General features: G+C 50.0%; 1 protein-coding gene across 2 annotated transcripts in view; it reads left to right on the forward strand.

The window, feature by feature from the left end:
- Positions 1-22,055, forward strand: part of ERI3 (ERI1 exoribonuclease family member 3) — a 137,487-nt gene that overhangs the window by 34,783 nt on the left and 80,649 nt on the right. For both annotated transcript variants that reach the window (XM_082314058.1, XM_082314059.1), the window contains one exon: positions 18,562-18,634. In XM_082314058.1, the coding sequence (XP_082170184.1) occupies positions 18,562-18,634 (73 nt within the window). The remainder of the gene's footprint in view (positions 1-18,561; positions 18,635-22,055) is intronic.

Genomic DNA, 22,055 nt, shown 5'->3' on the forward strand with positions numbered 1-22,055 from the left:
GTGGTCTCTCGCATGGATTGTGCCTCACTAGTCAGCTGGAAAAGAAGACTCCACTCCTGGCCATGAGGTTGCAATGAGTGGTTCATTTCTCCTTCTTCCTTTTAAAAAATTTTTTTAAACCATTAACTTCAGAATTCAATCCTGAAGCATCTCCAGGGCAAAGCAGAAAATACATTTCGTGTTTCCAACCACATGGATAGCGTGAGTCTGGCTGCAGCCGCTTGGTGAGTAGCACATCACGCCGCTCCGTCGCCGATTGGGTGCAGCAGCGTGTAGCGTCACATCTGATTAGCGCCGTGCCAGTGAATGAGGCTTGAGTGAGGACTCCCTGCCAGCTCTGACTTGTCTCATTTCCCATTACTTTTATCCGTCACCGCAAATGCCGAGTCTCCCTCCTGAACTAATTAAGTTTGCGTGTGTTTAGACACATTGCCAAATAGGGTTTAGCAAAGCAGAACTGAGCATCTCTTTTTAAAGAGGGAAGGCAGAAAGCTGAAACAAGGCTGCTCAGACAGGGAGGTAGAGCCTCAGAGATGTGGAACATCTAGGATGCATTCCAGGGAATCAGCCCGTGCTTCCCTACAAGACTTGTGGCGTAGCTGGTGCTCTTTGCTACCATGTGGACACCACATGCTGGGCACGGAAGGCACTGGGGCAGTGAGAAGGCAGGTGGTGCTGCTTGTCCACATTTGGAGGAGTGTGTTGGTGGAAGCGTTGCGGGGTAGAAACCCCAGTGGGTTCCAGAGGAATTCAGGACAATGAGGTGAGTGCAGCGCTTCCTGGCTAAGGGAATGGCAGTTTGGGGCAGGTCTGTTCGCAACTCTGCTGCTCCTTTTCTTAGCTTCCTTAGTAATGATAGCTACCAGTACAGCTGCCCGTGAAGCAAGCTGCAGTCCTCTTACCCAGTGTCTCATGTGGTTTGGAGTCCCTGTCCTTAACTTGGCTGTTGGTGGGAAACCATGCAGCCTTGTTTCCTGGCTTCTCCAGCAATGACCTGGGCATTTAGTTTGGCTTCTCTCTGCATGTGCTGTTGAATTGGTGAGGCATGGTATCTTCTGGACAGGCATGTCTATTCTGTGTGTTTCCAGTGGGTGCCACCAGTAGGTGCCAGGGCATTGGGAGGCACCGTGGGGTGAGCAAGCTGTGTGGGGGGTAGCGGCTGGAGCAAAGAGGAGGAATATACAAGCCTGTCAGTGGTGGATATGGGGGCAAAGTGAGCAAATAGTCCTGTCAAAGCCAGGAGCTGCAATATGTGTAGCACTCCTAGCTCAAAGAAACGCACCAGAGTAGCAGTTGTCAAAGTACTGACTGTCTGCTGATGGTGTCTAGCACTATCTGAGTCTGCAGGATTCAAGATGGAAACTCAGCTGCTAAAGGACCTGCGGAGCCTCTGCTTGGCTCGGGGATCTTCAGGGAATATGTGGCTGCAGACTTGATTTCTCTTGAACGCTGGAGCTTTCTTGGAAGATCAGAGAGCTGTTTGTCTGGCTTCCCTCTGACAACAGGGAGCGCTAGTCACAAGGAGCTGGGTGCCCAGAAGAGGACACCAAGCATCTGGGAAGGGCTTATGGAGGTTCAGCATGAGTCAAGGTCCTTGGCCATGCCACCAAAGGCTTTGTCATGGGTGCAGTGCACCATCAGAAGGAGAGTCCTTGTTGGAGGGATTTGGTTGCTGCCGGAGAGAGCCCATTGCGCGAGGGGGCTCAGAAGTGGAGCGCTGATCTTCTACTGGTTGCGCTTGGATCAACCGGCTCTCAGCGCTCGGTGTGTGTGAACCAGGCTGGAGTCGGGGAGACAGCAGCTCTCCTGCCACCCCTCCCCTTCCCTCTTGTTAAGATGCAATTTCTTTAATGAGGAAAACCTCTTGAGTAGGAACATCACCTTTCTGAAGGCTTGTCCTGACAAGGCAGTTCAAGCCGACAGAGTCGCATATCAACTTCAGCAAATATCAGTCACTCATTACAGAGACTCTTCTCCCCCCCAACCCCCCAGCAACACTCCTCGTTCCCAGACAAGGGAATGAATCACACTCCTGCTCTTGAATACATCATGACAAGTCGTGGTTCTAATGAGAGAGGGCCATTCATTCTGGGTGGAAAGTTCCCTGTGTCGACACAGAAATGTTATTAATTAAAGAGAGCTACCTGAAGCAAAAGATGAAAGGAGCACCAGACCTGCCAAGCTAAAATATGAGTGGGGATACAGCCTCGTTAGGCACACGGTCCTCAGGCCTCCGAGTGCTCAGCGGGAGGATTCCTTTAGCCTGTTGCAAGGAGCTATCCTCCAAGTTTAACAGCTCCAGGGTTGGATTCAGACACCTGGTGTAGTCTGCTTCAGTGCTTGGGCCTCATCCTGCACCTAGGATGGAGCTGTCACTAGTGATTAAGCAAGTCGCATTGATGCGGCATTGGGTGGTGAGGGTAACATGCCTCTGAAGGGCTGAGGGAGCTGCTGACTGCAGGAGACGGTTTTAGTGGAAAGAGGGTACTCGGTGTCTGCCAGGGTTGAGCCCTTGTAATGTAAGCTCTTTAGTGGTGGTTTATCTCCTCTGAAATGTCAAATTGCCTCCCTCCATGTATGGAACCAGTTTACCTGCTCTTAAGCACAACGCGAATTAATCTCGCAACCGAAGAAGCATTTTTACTGTGTGTTCATAGCTATAGGGCTGAGATACGGTGAGGTTAAGGGATATGCCTATGGTCGTGCAGGCAGGCAGAGGCAGAGAAAGGAGCTGAAGCCACATGTGCTGAATCTCAGACCTGCATCTTAATGTCAAGAGCATCAGTTAATCCTTCTCCTTCCAGTTTTGGATCATTCTGCAAACACATTGAACATAGGTAAACACACATGTAGGCTTTGGTCTGTATACCTCCAACATGAAGATGCTTTCGTTGCACTTACTGTGGCTGATCAGAACATGCTAATTTATGTCTTTACAGGAAACTACTTCTCAGAAGTTTTTTATTTTCTTAAATAAGTGTTAAAAGGCAAGTACTCTCTAATATAGTGATAAAACACAGTGAAGTGTCTTGAAATGTTTATAGCCCTTGGTGCTCTTCCTAGGTTGCGTATTAGTAAATTCTGAGCAGTAAATTATACCATTGCTTAATTTTATCTTACTGTTTTAATTCTTTCTTTGCAAGTTACACAGTCTGGGAGGATGCTTGCCTTCTCAGACCAGCTCCAAGTGTGGCAATGGGTTGGTCTTCCCAGCCTTCTGTCCTGGAGGCTTGGTTTGAGATCAGCCTTAGGTCATGAGTGAAGAAGGATTGATGGTGTTAGTGTCCCCTGTGCATGCTGTTCTTTATTACAGGACTGGGAGGGGGTTGGTAGCCTCTGCCTGGGGGAGAAATTGCAGGCAGCCACTGAACAGAGTGAGTGGGACCTCTTGGGTAGCCGTGGGGAGAAGCAGGAGGAGGCATAGGGTGGGCTGGTTGGGTGGCAGCCGGGCAGGAGATATGTTTAGAGGGTGGCTTTGAGAGTAACAAGAGCGAGCTGGTAACAGAAAGATAACATAGTAATCTGCATTTAAAAATACTAAACCAATTCCTTTCTAGCTAAGATCTTTGGATTAGCTTGTTCTTGTTGTTGCTTTTAGTGGGGATCATTTTGCTGACCAAGCCTATGGTGTATCTCTTCACATGGTTATATTGGCTGAAGGAAGAGGGTGGTATGAACTACAGTGCAGGGACGGGACTGAGTATCCAGGGTCAGGAACCTTTCGAGTCAGCTTTGCTGATGGAGTCGTTCATGTAATTACATCCTAAAGTGCTTTGCCGGAGCTAAGCAAGGCAGCCTTGTGAGCATGCTCTTCTCTAGCACTTACAGGGAGTAGCACTGACCCCATTCACTTCTGTGACCCTGCAAGTCCAGCTTTTTGTTTTTAAAGGAAATGATATCACTTATGCAAAATAAATTTTGGATTTTAAGGCTCCCACTCTATTTACTCTTATTGAAAATTAATATAGCACACTTGACTCGTTATCCTTCTGTAGTGGTTCCCCTGGCTGCCTCCTGTTCTTGCCTTTGTTTGAAATCCATTGGTTGCATGAGCTTCTGCAAGTTGTGTTGTCTGAGATGTGTGAATCTGGAAATGCCTTTGGGTTAAGCTTTGGACATGAAATCTTTGCATAGGGATCATCATGCAATGGACTATCACCTTCAGGTCTGCTACTTGTCTGGCACGTCATAGCAAAGACATTTGTCATAGTCACGGCCACAGATTTATTGAGCTGTGGTGCCCGATGCACTCTGGGGAGCACGGACTCTGCTGCCTGGGAATTAGGACCAAAGAAGTTGGAAACAGCATGAAAGATGGTGGAGAACCTTGGAATAAATTTACAGCGTAGGGGGGAATGAGGCAGGCATTGCATCACGTACTTTATTTCCAGCACTGAACTGTTGGGATGGGGTAACGAATGGAGAAGGTAGATTTTCCATCCCCGGGTAGCTTAACTCAAGCCGTGGTTGGAAACAGCCACACTGAACTGAACGCATGCCGTTGGTCTCTGTGTCATCTGCTCATACAGTAAGGAACCATAATTCCCTCTGCAGCAGGAATTGCTAAGGTGAATTCTGTGTCCAGTGTTATAATGAATTTGGGCAAAATGGTTTCAAAATCAATGATCTATAATGGATATTTGGTAAAAAGCACACCCTGGCCTCTGTCTGTATGAGAGAGCCCTCTAATAGCAACTCAACATTGTGGTTATCCTGTGCCCGGGGGAACTGAAAAGCTGGTTGGCATGGGGACTGCAGAGGATAAGCCACTGGAGGGCTGTTTGCCATCTGAGTTTTGTTGTCTGCGGCATGTGTGAAAAATAGGATTAGCTTCACAAAGTGTGAATTTTCTTTATTACTTCAAAAAGCTTAATTTTTCTAGCATTAGACAGCCGTGGTGTTTCATGCTGGGGCCAAAATGTCAACTGTCTCCCTTTGGATCCCAGCTCTTCTTCCCAGCCAAAGCAAAGCAGTTGTGTGTTGGCACCAGTGCTGCCCTCCCAGTGGCTTGGCTGGGAGTGATGCTCTCATGGCTTCTCTGCTTAGAGAGCTCTGCTTGAAAAATACTGCCAGCCTGGGAGCAGCATCCTTCTCCTTTCACTTGCTCTATTCAAGCCTTGTGTAAGTCGGTAGCTTTCTTGAAGCATTTTATTTTGTTTGCATGTTTGTTTCCTGTTGGGAGCCATTTTCCTGGATGGGTTCAGTCCCTTTTCTCCTGAAGCTCCTGGCTGGCAAAGACCTACTGGGCCATCTTGAGGTCATCCCTGGTATTTTCCCTCCAGCATATTCTCATGCGCCTTGTCCAGCGGCTCTCTGTATCCTGAGGAGCAGATGTCTGGGTGTGTGCAGGACTCTCAGGAGGATGCCGGAGCTGCAGACTAACTTTTTGAGCTGAGTCCGTTCCACATTGGAGTCACCTTTTTCTGTGTGTTTGGCCTGGGTGCTGCTGTCAGCCTGGCACCTCAAAGATAGTGTCTTATGCTCAGAGATTGCTCTGGACCAGGCGTTAGCAATGACATGAGGCATGTGGAGGTAGTACTAGAAGAAAGAGCAGAATGGAGGAGTTTGGGGGAAGAAGACTGAGGAAGAAGTGCAATATGCTGGCAGGACTGTGTGTGGGAAGCTCATGCTACCCATGAGTTTGTCCTGCCTTGGTCCAACCAGCTTTGCCTCTCTTTGAGTGGGGCTTTCTCCTCCCCTCTGCCCAACACCTACGCTCTGGGACACCCTTCGTCTTCCCTCTGTAGGTGCCTCCTGGTCATCTCTAATTTCTCTGCTTCAGTTTTTCCATCTGGGTGTTGAGCCAGGTCTCGGTGCTGACTGTCGGCCAGCGTGACGGAGGTGTCTGGGCACCGGCTGAGTTCAGCTCCTCATCCCTGCCTGAAGACACGTGTGTCCCCTGCAAACCAGGCAGAGGGAGGAGGCTGGTGGGAGGTTGCCAAGACCTCTCCTCCAGCTCACTGTGCTCCCAGCTCTGAAGAGAACTGTTACATTTTATGGACCATTTAGCTTCCCAGTGGTGATCCTAATTCTTCACAGCATGTATGTGGCATTTCTTGGTTATTAAAAGGACCCCTGAAAAGGGGCTGCCCTCTGAGTCAGTGCTCTTCCATGCAGTTAATTGCAGAAGGGTTTTGCTTAGGTTGTGAGGCTTAGTATTTCCAAACTATCCCTGTGCTAAGAGGGTGAATTAATACCCAAGTCTCCCTGCGGCTGCAGGGACTGACCCTTGTGCACCGTCAGTAAGTAGGCAGGGGAAGAACGCTTCTGCCGGGAGTAATTCAAACTTTGAATTGCTCTGGAGGAAGTCCACTTGCTTTCTGCATAGAGATCAAGGGCGCTTTAAGGGCTGGCTGGCCAGATGTCTCAGTCTTTCATCTCTATATCCTTATATTGTGTCACACTTCAGGTGCCAAAATAGCTTCCATTCCTTGGGAGCCCAAGCAAGCTCCACGCTTACCGGGAAAGGAGTGATTACCCTGGACTGACAAGTTAGCCGAAGGATGGATGGCTGTGGTTGCACAGCAGGTGTGAGATGGATGGATGGGAGGTGGTTCAAGGGGAGGTTCCTGTCAAGTCACTGTGGTGTGTATGAGAAAACAGAGACGGCAAGCCATTAGGCTATGTATTTCAGGTGTGGGGAAGCTGCCGAGGCCCCCTGGCATTACAAAATGCCAAGTGAAATGTTACTGCCACGCAGAGCGCAGCACTGCGCCGGCATGAACGAGACTGGTGTAGGGAGAGCACACGTGGCTGGTGTGGAGGCTTAATGTGTGCGAGGGTGATAGGCGTAGGCAGGGTTTTGTCATCAGGGTTGCCATGCTTGGGAAGCACGGTCTAATGGCAAGACCACATAAAAGGAAATTGGAGCTTATAAGGAGAGCGCTAAAAGTCATCAATTGCCAAAGTTTTTTTGCGTTTGCTGCAGGCCTGAAGCAAATCGCTGGCTTAAGGGGCTCTAAGCACCTGGGTCTTGCACTGGATTCACAGGTAAGATGAAATTAGGAGGAGGCTAAGTAATTAATTCCTCTTGCTGTGACCAGGATGGGAGATGATTCTGACTTGCCACTTCTCCTCAGAAGTTTCTTCAGAAGCTGGTAAGGACTCTGGTTGTGAACCCGGGAAGCAAAGAGGATCCCTGGGTGCCTGACAGTTCCTTTTCTCTGCTGGTTCTTTCTCGCAGGCAGCCTCGGGCTGCCTGTCTCTTTGTTAAGAGAGTGACAGCAATGTGACACCGTGAAAATAATTACTAACAAATCACGGTGGTGACTGCAAACAGCTCGCTGTCTTCAGAGGCATGTCAGGGAGCATTAGAGCAGGGCCGTGGGAGCGGCAGAGCGGCTAGGGGCTCTTTCTCTGCTCTAGGCTGAGGGAAGATCTTCGGAGACCTTTGGCGCCCGCCACCCCCACATCATTCCCTTCTCGTTGGCTTTTTCTTTCTTTCCTCCCTTCCCTGCCTTTGCCATCAATAATTAAGCCCATTAATTGCACAGTGAGTTCAGGAAAGCTGAGAATGGTAAGACCAGGCTTCTGCCTTTCCTGGATTCAGCAACCAGCCACAGAGCAGCAGAGGAATTTCTGGAGGGGTATCGTGAGCAGAAGCACATCCAAGCTGTGTTTCCTGTCTTGCAGCCCTTGTGCGCTGCCCAGGGCAGTGATGTTTATTAGCTGTGTGCCCCTAGGAGTTCATGGGCTGCTGTTACAGTTGGAGAATGGCCTGTGTCCTTGTTCTTAGGAACCTCCAGTCTCGGTGAACCTGAAAGTAGGTTTGTATTTGTGTAGAGCATCATGGCAAATGTGCACTCGACTGGTATCTCCAGCAAAACAATGGGCAGAAGAATGAGAGCTCCTTCCAGGATACAGTAGGGATGGTGCCGATCGGCATGGCTGAAGCTGCAGGTGAAGGTGATCCTTCAGAGAATAAACAGCGGACAGGTCACGGGTGAAGAAGGTGGTTGGTAGCAAACAGAGCAGCTGAGGGAGTCTCTTCAGGGATGAGGCCGCTCTGGCTGTGTTGGAGTAGGGACCCTTCTGCAGAGCTACATGGACAGAGTCTGAAGGGAAGCTCTCTATAAAGCCTCTCATTATATTGCTATAAAGCTCCCTCTGAAGGAAGGGTCTAGCAGAGATACTGATAGGAAACTGGAAAGCAGCTGCTGGCTGAGGTGTCCTTCAGCGGCATTGATAATCAAACCCCTGGGCAACCTTTGAGAGGGGAGCTCCCAGCCTCCCCTCCTTGTTCTTGGTGGTATTTCATCCTCTGGTTTGAGAACGGGCCATGCCGTCTGGCAATTACCCGTGCAGAGGAGCACCCTGCAAGGGGAAGCAGGAGGTGCGGGTGGGAGCCCACTCCCAGGCGCCTGCTCCACCGAGCAGCCCTCTTTCCCATTCCTCTAGTTACTCAAGTGATTTTCCCGACTGTCACATCTGTAAATAATGTTGCTGGCGTATCTAGCTAGATGCAGAGTGGTGATGGAGGGGGGAGGGCTGGCGCTGAGGGTGGCTGTAACAGCCCCTCTCCCCGACTCATACAATATTTATGCAGGGCTGGGAGTCGGCGGCACTGACCTCCGGGTCGTGCTGTTAAACAGCTCCTGCAGCCCCTGCATCCTAATTGCTGCACTTGTCCTTTGCTCTAGAGGATTCGCTGCTCCTTCTCTCTGGCGAAGCAAATACTAATGGCAGCTTGTGCTTGGAGGTGGGGAGCGGTCTCTTCCCCACAAGGAAAAGACAAACTTGTTTCCCCTTGTGCAGATGTAATTTGCAGCTGCACAGAAGCCTGTGCTGAGACCCTGTTCGGCGACGTGCCAGGCTCCCTGCTGCTGCCAGCCTGGAGGCTGTGCCGAAAGCCCATGGAGCTGTTGTGCGTGTAATTTGGGGTTGCGTATCATCAGAGGGGACAGGGAGGGGGCTTACCTCTGGCTCCTTATAGGATTTCTGTCTTCCCCTTAGTGGGGAGAGGCAATCACAGAAGTCAGTTCAGAGAGTAGACCTGGACAATGTAGTACCAGAGGGCAGCAGAGACAGTGCCAGGAAAGAAGAGGGGTTCAAACAGTGTCACAAGACAGAATGGCGTGTTTTCTTGTAGATAAATGGTCCGCTTCAGTGAGTGGGAAGAGAGGTGATGCAGAAGGCTGGAGACTTTCTGTGTGGGTGAGGGGCTCCTGCCCCCCTTGCAAGCAGTACAGCCATGGCTGGAGGTGGAGAGGTTTTTCCCCTGGCTGGCAGGAGCTTTCAGCTGATTCAAGTGGTTCAAGAAAGCCCAAAAGATAAAGCTCTTTGATTGCTAGAGTTGCCATGGCTTTCCCCCATGTCGTTCGGCTGGGTTCCTCCTGCTTGGGGCTTCACGTCGTGTGTCTGCGAGTCCAGTGACCCGACTGGCCACCCGCGTCCCTTATCCTGCCTTCCTGAGTTGGCAGGTCCCCTTTGTGACTGCAAAAGTGCTGTTTAGACTGGAGACTAATGGCCTTTAAGTGACATGATTGTATTATGTTAAGCGTCTATAGGCTTTACCATTAGGCGCTAAGCAGTTTATGACTCATAGCAGAGAAGCCCTTGTCCTGAAGAGTTTATATGCTAAACGGTCTGGACAGGCGAGGCATGGAGGAGGCAAGGTTTCCTCCTGCCTGTCGTACAGCGGGTCTAAGGAAGGACTGGTACAGGACGTGTCTTCTCAGTCCTAGAGCAGTGCCTTGCTCTGGATCTTGCATGCTCCGGTTTCCTGGGGAGAAATACTTCTGCAATGGGAAATGTGCAGTGGGAGGAGAAGCACATCTAATTTTAGCTTAGTTTTTGTGCATGTTTTGGTTTTGAGGGGGCTTAAACACGATGCGTTGTGGGTGCATCCATTGCATCAGATATACCCCCATACTCAGTGCGCAATTACAGTATTCTGCAGCAGGAATGTGAATGCTCCCTCTTAAAACAGTTGGTATGCGGAGAACCAGGCGATTCCTAAATTAGCATCTGTATGAAAGACTTCATAAGAGACCATATAGACGGAGAAGGACACGCTCTGCGTTTGTAATCAGACTCCGCTGCAGTGTGAATCACAGAATAATTTAGAGATGTCTAATCCAGCCCCCTGCTCAAAGCAGAACTAACTTCAAACTTAGATCGGGTTGCTCAGGGTCTTCTCCAGATGAGTTTGAATGTCTCCAAGGGAGGAGATTCCCCCACCAATCTGTTCCAGTGCTTTATTATGTGCACGGTGAAGAGTTTTTTCCTGATGACAAATTGGAAGTTCACCTGCTGCAGCCTGTGGTCATGACGGGTGACTTGCACTGAGAACACGCCTGTGTGGTAGATGTACACAGTATCCAATTTTGTACGCTCCTATTCATAAGATGCTGTATAATGTCGTATTTAGTAAGCAGACAGACAGTCACAGCACACTGGTGTGTTGAAATCTGTTTTTAAGGGTTTTTCATAGTGGGCAACCTCAGTCTTGGAGGCTTTCCAGTTTCTCTTTCCTTGGGAGCAGCGTGATGCATTGCTGATGTCAAAGGGAAGTCCACCCAGTCGTCCTCCCTGTCTGGAAGGGCTGGTGAGAGCATTTGCTCTACCCCTTCACCCATCTGGAGGGCTCGGTATGGAGGAGTGCACAGCTTCTGCCTGCTGCACTCCTAACCTCAGCTGAACTGTGGAGCCAGCAAGCTCTGGTTTCCTGCATGGTAATTAAGTAGTTATTTAAAAAATCAAAAGGCTCAGTTCTGATCCTGCTCTCACTGGCTGCTTACTAACTCCAGGTAGAGTTACTCCAGATTTACTCCCTCATGCATAGCAGCAGAATCGGGCCCAGTAAATAGAGCTATGAATCTTTTTAAGAGAAGCTGTTAGGCAGTAGCACATAGATTTATTGTAGCATCATGTGTGTGCAATTGTTGATGAACATCTTCTGTTGGAGGCTGAATACCTGCTGTGTTACAGCCTTGCTTTTAATGTTGAGATAGCATCTCTGCCAGCATCTAGCTGACGCACAGACAGATACCCATAAAAGGGCCAGATCTCGCATGGTGTTAAATGCCTTCATGTTTCATTAAGGTTGATGGCAGTGGAAGGCACACAGTGCTTTGCAGGACGAGCAAGTCACGATGAGCCACTTGCCCTGTGTGCTTTTTGTGACAGAATTATTTTCCTAGCGTATACATTGCTTTGGTTGCAGTCTGGGGTAACAGCCTTTTCCATTTGCAGGCTAGCTGCTTGGAAAGCATGGGTGTTGAGTTTCTCCCAAATTTCTTAGTGCCCAGCAAAAATTGAGAGAAGAGGGATCTGGCTGTTAGCATGTGATGGGTGGTGGGTGTTCAGACATTTCAGCCAGTGATGCTGAGAGTCCCAAGGCTTGCAGCTTACCTTTTAGGCTTCCTAGGCAGGAGTATGCCTGGCAGAGAGAGAAAGCAACGCTGTCCAGAATGGGCATCACAGAAGAAGAAAGGAAGGTCTGAAAGTAACAGGTATTAGCCTCACTGCTTAGCCTGGGTTTTTTGGCCTCATTGCAGTAATCCAATTAAAGATTGATGGAAAAAGATAACGCACACTCCAGTGAAGGGGTTTGTGTGGCAAGTGCTTTCCTTCCTGGGCAGCTGGAGTGGCCCTAGTTATCTTGTGCATCGCCACACCTCCCCGGGCCCTGCAGACCCACTGGCACCTCCACATGCCGTGGTGTGCGCTCTTCTCCTGCATCGTGTCTCTCTTATTACTAATGGAGCATGGATGCATTTTAGCTGCTGGTCAGCCCTCATTAATATCCAGAGATGACAGGTTGACATTTGTAAAGAAGACTTGCATTGACCTTCATGTTGTGCATCGGCGCGGTTGCCATGCGGTGCCCTGTGCTGGATGCTTCTTCCTGCGCTGCCTCGGGAATGCATTTGTGTTAGCAAAGGGACAGGCTGCTCTGTAACCCTTTGCTGCTGCTGGGGACGCAGGCAGTGCATCTGGATGTCTCTGCATCCCTCTGTCCATCCCAAGGACCATTCCCTGTAGAGCCTCCGTCCATCCCAGTGAATGGGACTGGGGGGTGTTCGGGTTGCGCTCATGGCTCCTTGTGGAGGTTGTTATTTAGGTACTGGGGCCTTAATGGAAGACAGCTTCATGCCAACGGCGATGTCCCGTCTGCTTCCTTTTCCTGGCTTCTGTCTGGGGATGCAGCAGAAGAAAAGGCTGCGCTGCCCAGGCATCCTGAGCGCTGTCAGTTGCCTGTCTCTCCCCCGACCCACCCCATCCCGGCTCGAGGACTGCTGCAGCCCGCTTGGCAATGACATTTATTAACAGAGGGGGCTTTGAAAAAAGGCAGGCTGCTCGTGCAAAGGCTCCTCACTGTAACTCCGTCTCCTCCTCTCGCCAGCCCGTCTAAGGCAATGGCTGCTGGTGTTGAAATTCATTAGTGTTTCCTGACAGGCGATGGAGGCTTGCTCTCTCTGTTCCCACTTCCCTGCTCTCATGTCCCTGCTTCACGCATGCTGATATTTAAAGCTGATGTGCGGCTTGTAGGCTTGTTGCACTGTGACAAGTTTGGGGGTGGTTGAGAGGGTGGAAGGAAAGCAAAGAGGGAGGGAGATGGGACCTGTCTCAGGGTTTCTGTGAAAACCCAGGGCTTTTCAGACCCTCTCCAAATGTATTGTCTTTCCACAGCTACTGCTTGTGAATTTTAAGTACAGCCATGCTGGGGTGGTTTGGCCTGCAGTGATGGGGGACAGAGAGGAGCGGCGCCATGAGCGTGCTCGGTGAGAGTGGGGTGCAGTCACCTGGCAAGGGTTCATCCATCGGGAAGCAAGGGCAGGCAGGCTCCTCCGGCCCCATGGCAGGTCTGTGGGGCTGAGGAGCATGTGAGTGGGGTGCCAGAGGTCTGGCAGGGGGTTCGTCCCTCTGTCCTTCACTTTAGACAGGAGCATGAGGGGAGACTGGCTCAGTTCTTGCCTCTTTGCACTGAGTGGCATAGTGACTCCAGGGCTGGGGAGGAGACGTCTCCCTGCCAAAGCTCTGGATTACGCAGGAAAGCTGCTGCACTCTAACTTGAATTATTGGGATGGGGAAGTTGGGGTTTGGGGTTTTTTTTTGGAGATGTGTGTCAGCATGCTTCAATTTCCACAGGCTGTGGCGTGGCATGGCTTGGGCTGTGCTGCGTGCCCAGGACGCTCCGCTTGCTTGCGGGTGCTGTGGCACTGTGCTGTCAGAGCCCTCCTGGCCTGGCATGGTGGTTTTGGCAAAGCCCAGCCAGGCTTTCTGCCCCTCTGTGGGATGCTCCTGCAGCCTCAGCGCTTTGGAGCAGGGTCTCACCCCTTTGCATCCCCAGCCCATTGAACCCTGCTGGCTGGGATTTACTGTTTTAACCAAATTTGGATCAACCTAAGGCTGCCTCTTTGGGAGGGTGTGGGTTTGCTGCTTTAAATTCCTAGCTTGGCTCCAGCTCACGCGAGGTTCAGTGCAGACAGATGTGGCTTCGCCTATCATGGTGCTTGTTTTTCTGCTAAAACATCTCAGGTGCCTTAGCACCGCTAGCTTTCTCTGTTAGGAGAGGGCACCCAAGCTTTCCTCTTGGCCTGGCAGCCATCCTGTCCTACATCAAAAGAGAGCAGCACCTCTGTGCCGCATGGTCCAGAGCGACGCCTTGACCAGCCTTACTTTGAACTAGGGTGCAAGGCTGAGGTGGTTTGACAGCTCCTCTCTTTGGCTATCACCTTGTTGCTGTTGTGTGCTGTTGCGTCCAAGCAGCTTCATTCAGGCTTTCCAGCCCTCCTTCAGTGAAGGATTTCCAGGGCAGGAGCCTGCCTGCCCTCTCCTTTGCAGCCCAGTGCAGTGGGGTTGGCCGGGACACAATTAAAATGTTCTGCATCTCTTACAACTCCAGGTCTCCAGGGCATGGATTTTCTGGAAGGCTGAGACCAGGTCTGTAAAAACCAAGATTTAATGTCCCTTTATCTTTCCCATAGAGGAACTTGTTCTTTTAACTGGCTTAATATCAATACCCCCAGTGTGTAGAAAGTGGCCCAATTTCTTTGTCTCCTGACATCCTGAACCCAGAAGCAGATGGACGTTAACCAGCTCTGATTAGTTGGGAGAATCAAGCATTAATTTTTTATACGCCAGGACCACCTGAGTGACGGAAATCAATTATGGCTGCCCCTCCCCCTTCCATATTAATGTGGTGGCTCTGAGCAGAGACGGAGGAACCTGTTGAAATGAGAAACCCCTATTTCTTAGCTTGACCCCCTAGATAATTAGGGTTAAATTGATATGCTATCGCACTGGTGACACATTTTATCTGCCTCTGTTTGTACAAGAGGATACAATAGTGGAGGAAGGACCAATTTGTGCCCTGCTCTAGCTAACCAGACCGAGATAAAAGGTGTCACTAGTACGATAACGTTCTTGCCTCATGCTCCTTTATTGTTGCTCAATTTGCCTTTTTTTTTTTTTTTAATCCTGTTCTTTTTCTTTCAATACCCTTGGTCATATTTTAACTCGATGCCATCGCATAATGACGCCCTGCTAAATGTGTGTGGAGATAGGCAACTCTGGCTGACAGCCTTCCCTGATAACCGAATTCCAGCCCATCCATCACTAGGCTGCTCTCCTTAACTTAAGGAAAGTGATAACTAAAGCAAGGCCGTTTATCACCGCCGAGCTGTGCGCTTCTTGCCGCCTTGGAGAGAGCCAGCTTCAACAGGAGAAATGCAGCCGTGTCACCTCGCCTCCTATTTGCATCCCGTTCATCTCCAGGCCCCATTTACCCTGCAGAGTGGAGGAGCAGGGCTGGATGGAAATCAGAGCCGGGGGTGATGAAAGCTCTCTGAAAATGGTGCAGAGCTGCCACTGCTGACCACAGTCCAAGGGGGACTTGGGCTGGCTTGGCTGGTAGAGGAGAGAGTGCTACCTGATGTTATTAGATCTTCTGCCCAAAGGGGACCTGCATTTTGGGAGCGGGCAGAGGTTGTGGGCTCCCATCTCTGCTGCTGGGAGGACGGACTTCACCAGAGCTGCACTGGAGGCTGGAAAATCCCACAGCCATTTTCAAGTTTCTCTCTATCAAGTGCAGTCATACCTGAAGCCACAGCGTTTGGCTGATGGCGTGGTTTTGAGAGCCAGCTTCCTTCCCAAGGAGTGAGAGCTTCAGTGTTTGGGGAGGCAGCAAGACCTTGTTCAGAAGCTGGAAGGACCATGGGATGTTGAATGCAGTGAAATGTGCCATCATTTCTCTTCTCCCTTACCTGAGGGAGGGCTGAATCCCGAGCTCTTTGCTCAAGCAAAGCTGCCCCCAGTGAGCAAGGTTGACTCTTGCAAGAGCAAGAAGCTGTACTGAGCATAAGAGCGTGTTTACCAAATGAGCTGCTCAAGTGAATGGTGGCCCTGATAAATACAGATACTATCTTACAGGGCCTGGCACCTCTGTTGCCCAGGAGAGCCACAGATGTGCCTTGTTCACTCCAACCTGGAGAAGATGCTGGAGAAACTCCTGCCTGGTCACCAGGCTGAGGAGTGGAGGGACCACGGCAGGTGATGAGCTTGGAGGTGGGGAAAAGACGTTGCAGGGGTGTTTTCCTTCCTGTAGCTACCTGGGGACCTGGTTTCTGTGCAGTGAGAGCCCCTGGTTCCTTGTGCTGGGAGCACTGCGTACCCAGACTAGACCAGACTCTTACAGCAATCCTTCGCTAAAGGCAAGCGCTTTAAGTGGCTGTATCCCTGCTGGCCTGGAGCCTCCAGGCCTGCATCTTCCAGCTCGGGTCCATGCTGCTGACAGCCCACCCAGGTTATAGCATGAGAATAGGTCTTCTAGTGCTTGGACAACTTGGTGAGGTCTCTCTGGTACTAATGTGAAATGAGGGGAGCACAAGCACAGAGGGGGAGGGGGAATGTCCTTAGGTCACACGGCTTCACAGGCAGTTTCTGGGGTTGTTACTTGTTTGCAAAAATGGGTCATTTATTTAGTTGACATATTTATTTGGAGCATTTATTTTCTCCAATTAAAGACCCCCTGTCCAGCGCCCAGGGCATACTGCCATCAGTCTCAGGGTGGAAGCAGAACCAGGCTGTCCAGTTTGCTGGGCCTTTTGGTCCCACAGGGATGGAAATGCTTTAGATGCCATTCATTGCAGAGGGTGGTTAGCTGTCAGTTCCTGTGGCTAACAAGAACAATGCTGTACTTGCTTCTCCTGGGCCCTATGCAAATGTTAGGTGAATTGATAATTATTCCTCTAACTGGAGCTAGGCTGAGACCTGTATTAATGAAAACCTCTTGAGTTGGGAGGAGAAACTCAGCTTTTAGAAACATACCTTTTGCTATCTGCTGTCATCATCCTCTCTAGCTAAATGGGAGCAGTCTAAGAGAGGTTGAGCTGATCATGTGTCTGTATTTAGACCGGTCATTTGTTTTAGATGGTTCTTTTTCTTGTGATCTCTTTTGATTCGGGCACCAGTAGAAAGCAGCTTTCCTGGAGAAAGAGCTTTCTTAGCATGCTGGTTGGGGCTGGTGGGGTCTGTTCAACTCCGGGATGTCATGGACATATGTGTAATGGCTGTAAAATGCGTGGACCAGGCTGCTATTTATGTGACGGCTATGCAATTGTGAGGAGTGACTCCAGGTGGTTTATTTCAGCATGATAGTGCTAGCATCAGATGAGCCGTGCCCAGAGATGAGACCGTGCTGTCAAGTCACATTGCTTACCCTGCAAATCGCCATAGCCCTGCTGCTTGCAAGATTGTTCTTTTGACAGGCTTCCTGCTTTCAAAGAGATTCTTCTGGACCTCTTTATTCAAATGTGTTTGTATGACTTAAATTATTGCTCCTAAATGATGACACGTGCGTCTTTTCAGGACCAGGCATTTGGTTTTGGCACAGGGAGTCTGTTCCTTTCTTAGCCTAAGCAGGGCTCACAAAGCCCGTACACTGGTGGGGCCCAGTGTGTGCTGGCTCCATTGACCACATATTCCCAGGAGATTCCCCTGGATATGTTTACCAGCTTCCTTACTTTTCTTCCCATGGAAATGAAGGCAGCACCAAAACCAAACCACTCTGGTACTGCACTACCCTGAGACTCATATTATCTGCGAGTGCATTATCGGTGTCCCTCCTTCATCCCCTTACTTAGGAAACTGCTTGTAGGTCTGAAGAGATGCTGCCCTGTTCACCAGAGGGTTTGGAACTGGGCTGAGCACTCAGGTGCTGCATGGGGTGCTGATGGTGCACCCCAGCTCAGGGCTTGTATCCAGGAACAAGCTCTGGTCAGAGGTGAATTTCAGCCTTGAGTCTGAAGTCCCATCTGGATTATTCACTCTTTCCTCTATGGAGAGTGGGAGAAGACTTTGCCCTGGACATGGTCTGTGTTGGGATGTTTGAGCAGCTGATGCTGGCGCTCGCAGCTCTTCCCTCCTCCCCTACAACCTCCCCCTACAGCCCGCAAGTGCCTGAGGAAGTTGTGAGATTCCCCACCCCCCTCTGTTTGCAAAAGCCGATTTCTGGGGTTGTGGCTTTTAACATGCACAAACGGCTCTAATTTAGTCATTTATTTAGTTGACATATTTATTTGGGATGTTCCTTTGCTTCAGTTAAAGATCCTGTGACCAGTGCCCCAGGCGTGCTCAGCAGTACGTGAATGAACAAGATCCATCAATTACTCTTGATCAGATCAAACCGGCTGAGGAAAACTCACATAACTCATCTCCCTGCACAGGCTCGGCTGGAGCCGCACGGCTTTGCGACTCAGCCTTCCCTGTCTGAGGGGCACGTCGTAGCTCCCCTGCGAACACACTGGGGTCGGCACAGTGGGGGAGAAACAGCTTTCCTAATCCTAGGGTCCTGCTGTCCCTTGGGGCAGTCCACTTCCCTTACCGGTGCCGTTTTGTTTTGTGAGCCCTATTCTGGCGGCTCGCCATAGGAAGGGAGAGGTTAAATACGTGTGCTCGCAGCTCTGGCTGCTGGTGCTCAGACCCATGGTAAGACAGTGTGCAGCACCTTGCATCTTCAGAGTTGTGACTGCTCTCTTCTTCTAAACACCTGCTTGGAAAACAGCCTCTGCTTTCTTAGCCCTAAAACGTTGGTCCTGCAGCATTACTACCCCAAAAATGAATGCATTGGTGCTTCTTTCCCTCCCTCATGTCTCATTCGGTGTTTTAACCGTAAAGGCTGAATGGAAAAGCACCAGGGCGTGACAGGTGAATTGTCAGTCCTTCTGTCTGCCCGGTAAGCCTCTGGCTGAGTGGGATGGTTTTGCAGAGATTTGTGATGAGTTCACTTAGCTAAGGACAGCCCGAATGCTCCAGTCATGTTTGTCTGTTAGCCACTGTGGAGAAGAGCTGCGTACTGCACTTGCACGCAGCTCCTGTTCAAACTGTTCAGTCTGAAAGGTGCCAGCAGCCTGGATGTGGCTGGATGTATATAAGTCTTCAGCCAAGCTGTGCTCTCATGAGATTTTTTTGCCAAGAGCTACAGTCCTCCTGATGTGCAGCATGTTACAGCAGACTTGAGGGTCTCTTCCATCTCGGAACAAAATGCACTTAAGGAAACAGAGTTTGTGTTGTCAGGACACTGATTGAATCAAACCTGCTCTCTCTTCTCTCTTACAGGTTACCAGGACAATGCCAGTACTTAGGGCTGCCGGTTGCTGATTACTTCAAACAGTGGATTAATCTGAAAAAGGTACTTTTGTGTAAACTGCCATGGTCCCCGTCTCCCTCTCTCCCCCCTCCCCTTGTCCTTCTCGTTTCCTCTTTAAGGAGGTGTCTAATAACTACAGCTGTTTTGCATTGAAATGAGTTATTTTCTCAGAAGCTGGGCTGAGCGAGTCCTCCAGCTCCCTATTGTATCTCCTCTAATAGAGTCTTACTGTACTTGATGGGATGTGTTCTGCAGCTGGGGAGAATCCCATTGTGGCAGGCACAGTGCGGTGTCTCCGCATAATAGTGGGACACTGTGAGGCCCCTCTTCAGCGAAGGTTGTGCTGGCCCCAGTGTTGCTGACTCTGTTTTGTTTTGCAGCCGTATAAGACTCCTAGGAGCTTGGTTCCCTTCAGATCAGATTCTGGTTGATAATCATGTGGAAATATTCCCAAATAAAAATCAGTATTTCCATTTGTGCTGTGGGGAAGGGGAGCTGTCTCAGCAGCATGTCTACCTAAGAAACCAGTGGTCACTTTGCAAAGCAAAATACCTTGGACTTTACTGTCTGGTGCCTTGTGTTGTTCCACGCCTTCTCTGCGTTGTTAAAGAGCAGCCTGCTGTGCATCCACAGGGTCTCCTGGCACAGCTGCTCCACCTGCACAAAAAAATGTGGTGATGCCATAAGCTGCAAATCAAAGTGGGAAGAAAAGAACAAGTGTGATTACAGGCAGTAGTGGGGTGAGGGGGGAGGCTGGGGTCTGTGCACAAGAGAAACTGGGGTGGCTCTGCTGGTTAAACCTTTGGATGAGTAAGATTCCCTTCCTCCATCCAATTTAATGTTTTATTTGGGTTTCTGCACCTTTTCCTGATAATTAGGGGTCTCGGTAAGTGGAATTTGCTTGTAAACAGCTCGTTGTACTTGTGGGCTTTTCTTTTGTTCTTTTATTTATTTATTGTTTTAAATGGAAGCATGAGTGACAGGCTGAGCGGCCGCAGAAGGACAATTTGCATGATCTGTTCCGTCAAATAGGGTAGAACATGAACTTAACAAGGGATGCTGGCAGCACATTCCCGGCTGAACTTGTCAAAGGGTCTTGTATTTCCCTGCTGTCAGAGCAAATCTTTTGGCTGATTGCTGGTCCTTGGTAAATGAAATCTGAAAGCACATTGGGGCATTCTGCAGTTCAGTGACCATTAATGATCGCCATTTGAAGTTCACTAAACTTCCGGTGAATGGATAGCAGCTATATAACCAGCAGGTTGATGGCTGCAGAATAATAATATTTAAAAAAAAAAAAAATCCCTATGTACCGTGATGTTTGCTAAGAAATAGGTTGATCCAGCCGTGCTCTTCCACTGGGCCTCAGGATGAATACGGCTCTTTCCCATAGTTCGAGGCTCTTGGATTTAGCGTGTTAGGAGCTGTGATTCATCGTAACATGGACATCCAGGCAAGTGGCTGTTCTTCAAGATGGGTGTTCATGTATTGGGCTTCAACAAATACTATGATACTAAGTTGAGGGCTGGTGAGCATCCGTGAAGTACCAAGCACAGAGCTAAAGGCAGGAGGAGGAGGGAAGCTGTTGCAGTCAAGTCTTCCCCTGCCCACCTCTCTGAAGGCGTAGCAGGCTGCGCATGTAGGATGGGGGCACGTGGGTTGGGGTTGTCCTCCTCTGTAGATACGTTACTCAGAAAGTAAGGCTCTGATCTCCCTCAGATCACATAGGGAGGGGATGTGTGGGAGAAATGTTTATGTTCCTCCAACCCCTCTAATCCCTTAAAAATCTGTAGTTTTTCTGACTCTCTACTATCTGATGCCCTGTGACACACAGGTTGGTTCCAGGGTTCCTGCGCTCCTCTGGGAAGTGACTCAGGTTGAAGAGGAGAGCAAGGACCTCTTCTGTCCTGTGGCTACAGAGCTGCCTCCCCTGGGGCTTGCACTTACCCCAGGGTGAGGATCTTTCCATGCCACTCACTGCCCCGCTCTCTGGGGGTGCTTGTGGGGGAACCGCCTGTGTGTTTTCACGAGAGAGGATTTCCAGCCTAGATAAATAATTCTTGCCAAGCAGCTGGACCCAATGGGACCTCAGTCTCTTTTGAGTGAGCTCCCAGTGAGAGACATAAGGACGGACAGGTATCTAGTCCCTGGCTCTTCCCTGCATAGCTCAGGTGGCCCCTTTTCCCCTCCCTCTGGCATGTTCCTGACTTAGAAGTACCTTCTAGGCTGAGTCTGCCTCTGACCTGATCCATGAAGTGAAGGCGTTTGGGGCGGTGGTGTGAAACTGCTAATTTCTAGGTCATGGATAATGCAGAGACTTGGATGTTTCAGATGTCAAGAAAACAGTTCATGTGAGTGTGAATGGCATGTGTGACCGAGAGCAGTCTCCTGCAGGATGGCCCCACCTGCATCTGCTGTCTGTCCTTTGGGTCTCTGCTTGTGAGCAGTGATACCAAGAGGACCCTACTGAGATAGAGAACTGCTGCTGCAAATACAAGGCAATGCAAAAGAGTGGGATTACATATGGAAAGGTGTGTTCATGAAGCAAGCGTGTTTGTGTACCTGTGTGTAGTGCAGTAGCAACAAAATATGTTCCAGATTCCCTCTGCCCATGCACACACGGCTTCAGCTCCTCTTTGTCTCTGTTTTGTATCATCTGAAGAAACAGTCCTTGTCTGCGCTGCCTCCGCCAAAGCACAGGATGCTCCAGAGCTCAGCAGTCCCGCTTCCCAAGGTGGCGAGACAGTCTTTCCCAGGGTTCATTCTCCAATAAACTTCTTCCCTTGTCGCTTCTGTGCTGCGGGAGCAGTTGAGGTGAGCACCCTGCGCCTCCAGGCCTCTTTCAGAATATTCAAGACATGCCTCTCGAGCAAGCTGAAGATGGGAATAAGTCCCCACTAGCTGCCATGCTTGCGTTGCCCCATGCAAAACTTTTTGGATTGATCTGGCCGTGCAGGTGGTGGTGAGCTCCACATTTGACTGCTGCGATGGTGGCCACAGTGTCTTGGGATCTGTGAAAAAGCCTTCTGTGGAGGACAAAATGAGAAAAGCTGCCTGTGCACTTGACCGCGTTTGCTGAAGTTTTACCTTGCCCTATACCCCCCCCCAGCCTGCTAATGCATCCCTTCCGTCAAGCCTGATCGGTGTTTGCTGACATTTTTAATGTCACTGAGCGATCTTGTATCTGTGGTGAACTGTCAGTGCAGACCTGACTTGGGGCAGAGAGTTTATCATGTTCTTCACTTCGATTAGCTCAGCCTTGTGGGAGGGCAGCAGCAAGCAGAGGAGGCTTTCTTTGAATGCTGCAACATTTCAGATATCCCCCTAAACCATCTCGATAGAGAGCCACCATCGCATCTGCCAGTTCTCCTTATGTGCCTGTCATGTCGATCCACAGAGGCCCCGTGGGTTAGGACTGAGGTGCAGCACCTGAGCTACATCGTTGGAGCTGGATGCTCAGGAT

This window comes from Platalea leucorodia (assembly GCF_965183815.1).
Source record: "Platalea leucorodia genome assembly, chromosome: 5".
Classification (NCBI taxonomy): Eukaryota; Metazoa; Chordata; class Aves; order Pelecaniformes; family Threskiornithidae; genus Platalea; species Platalea leucorodia.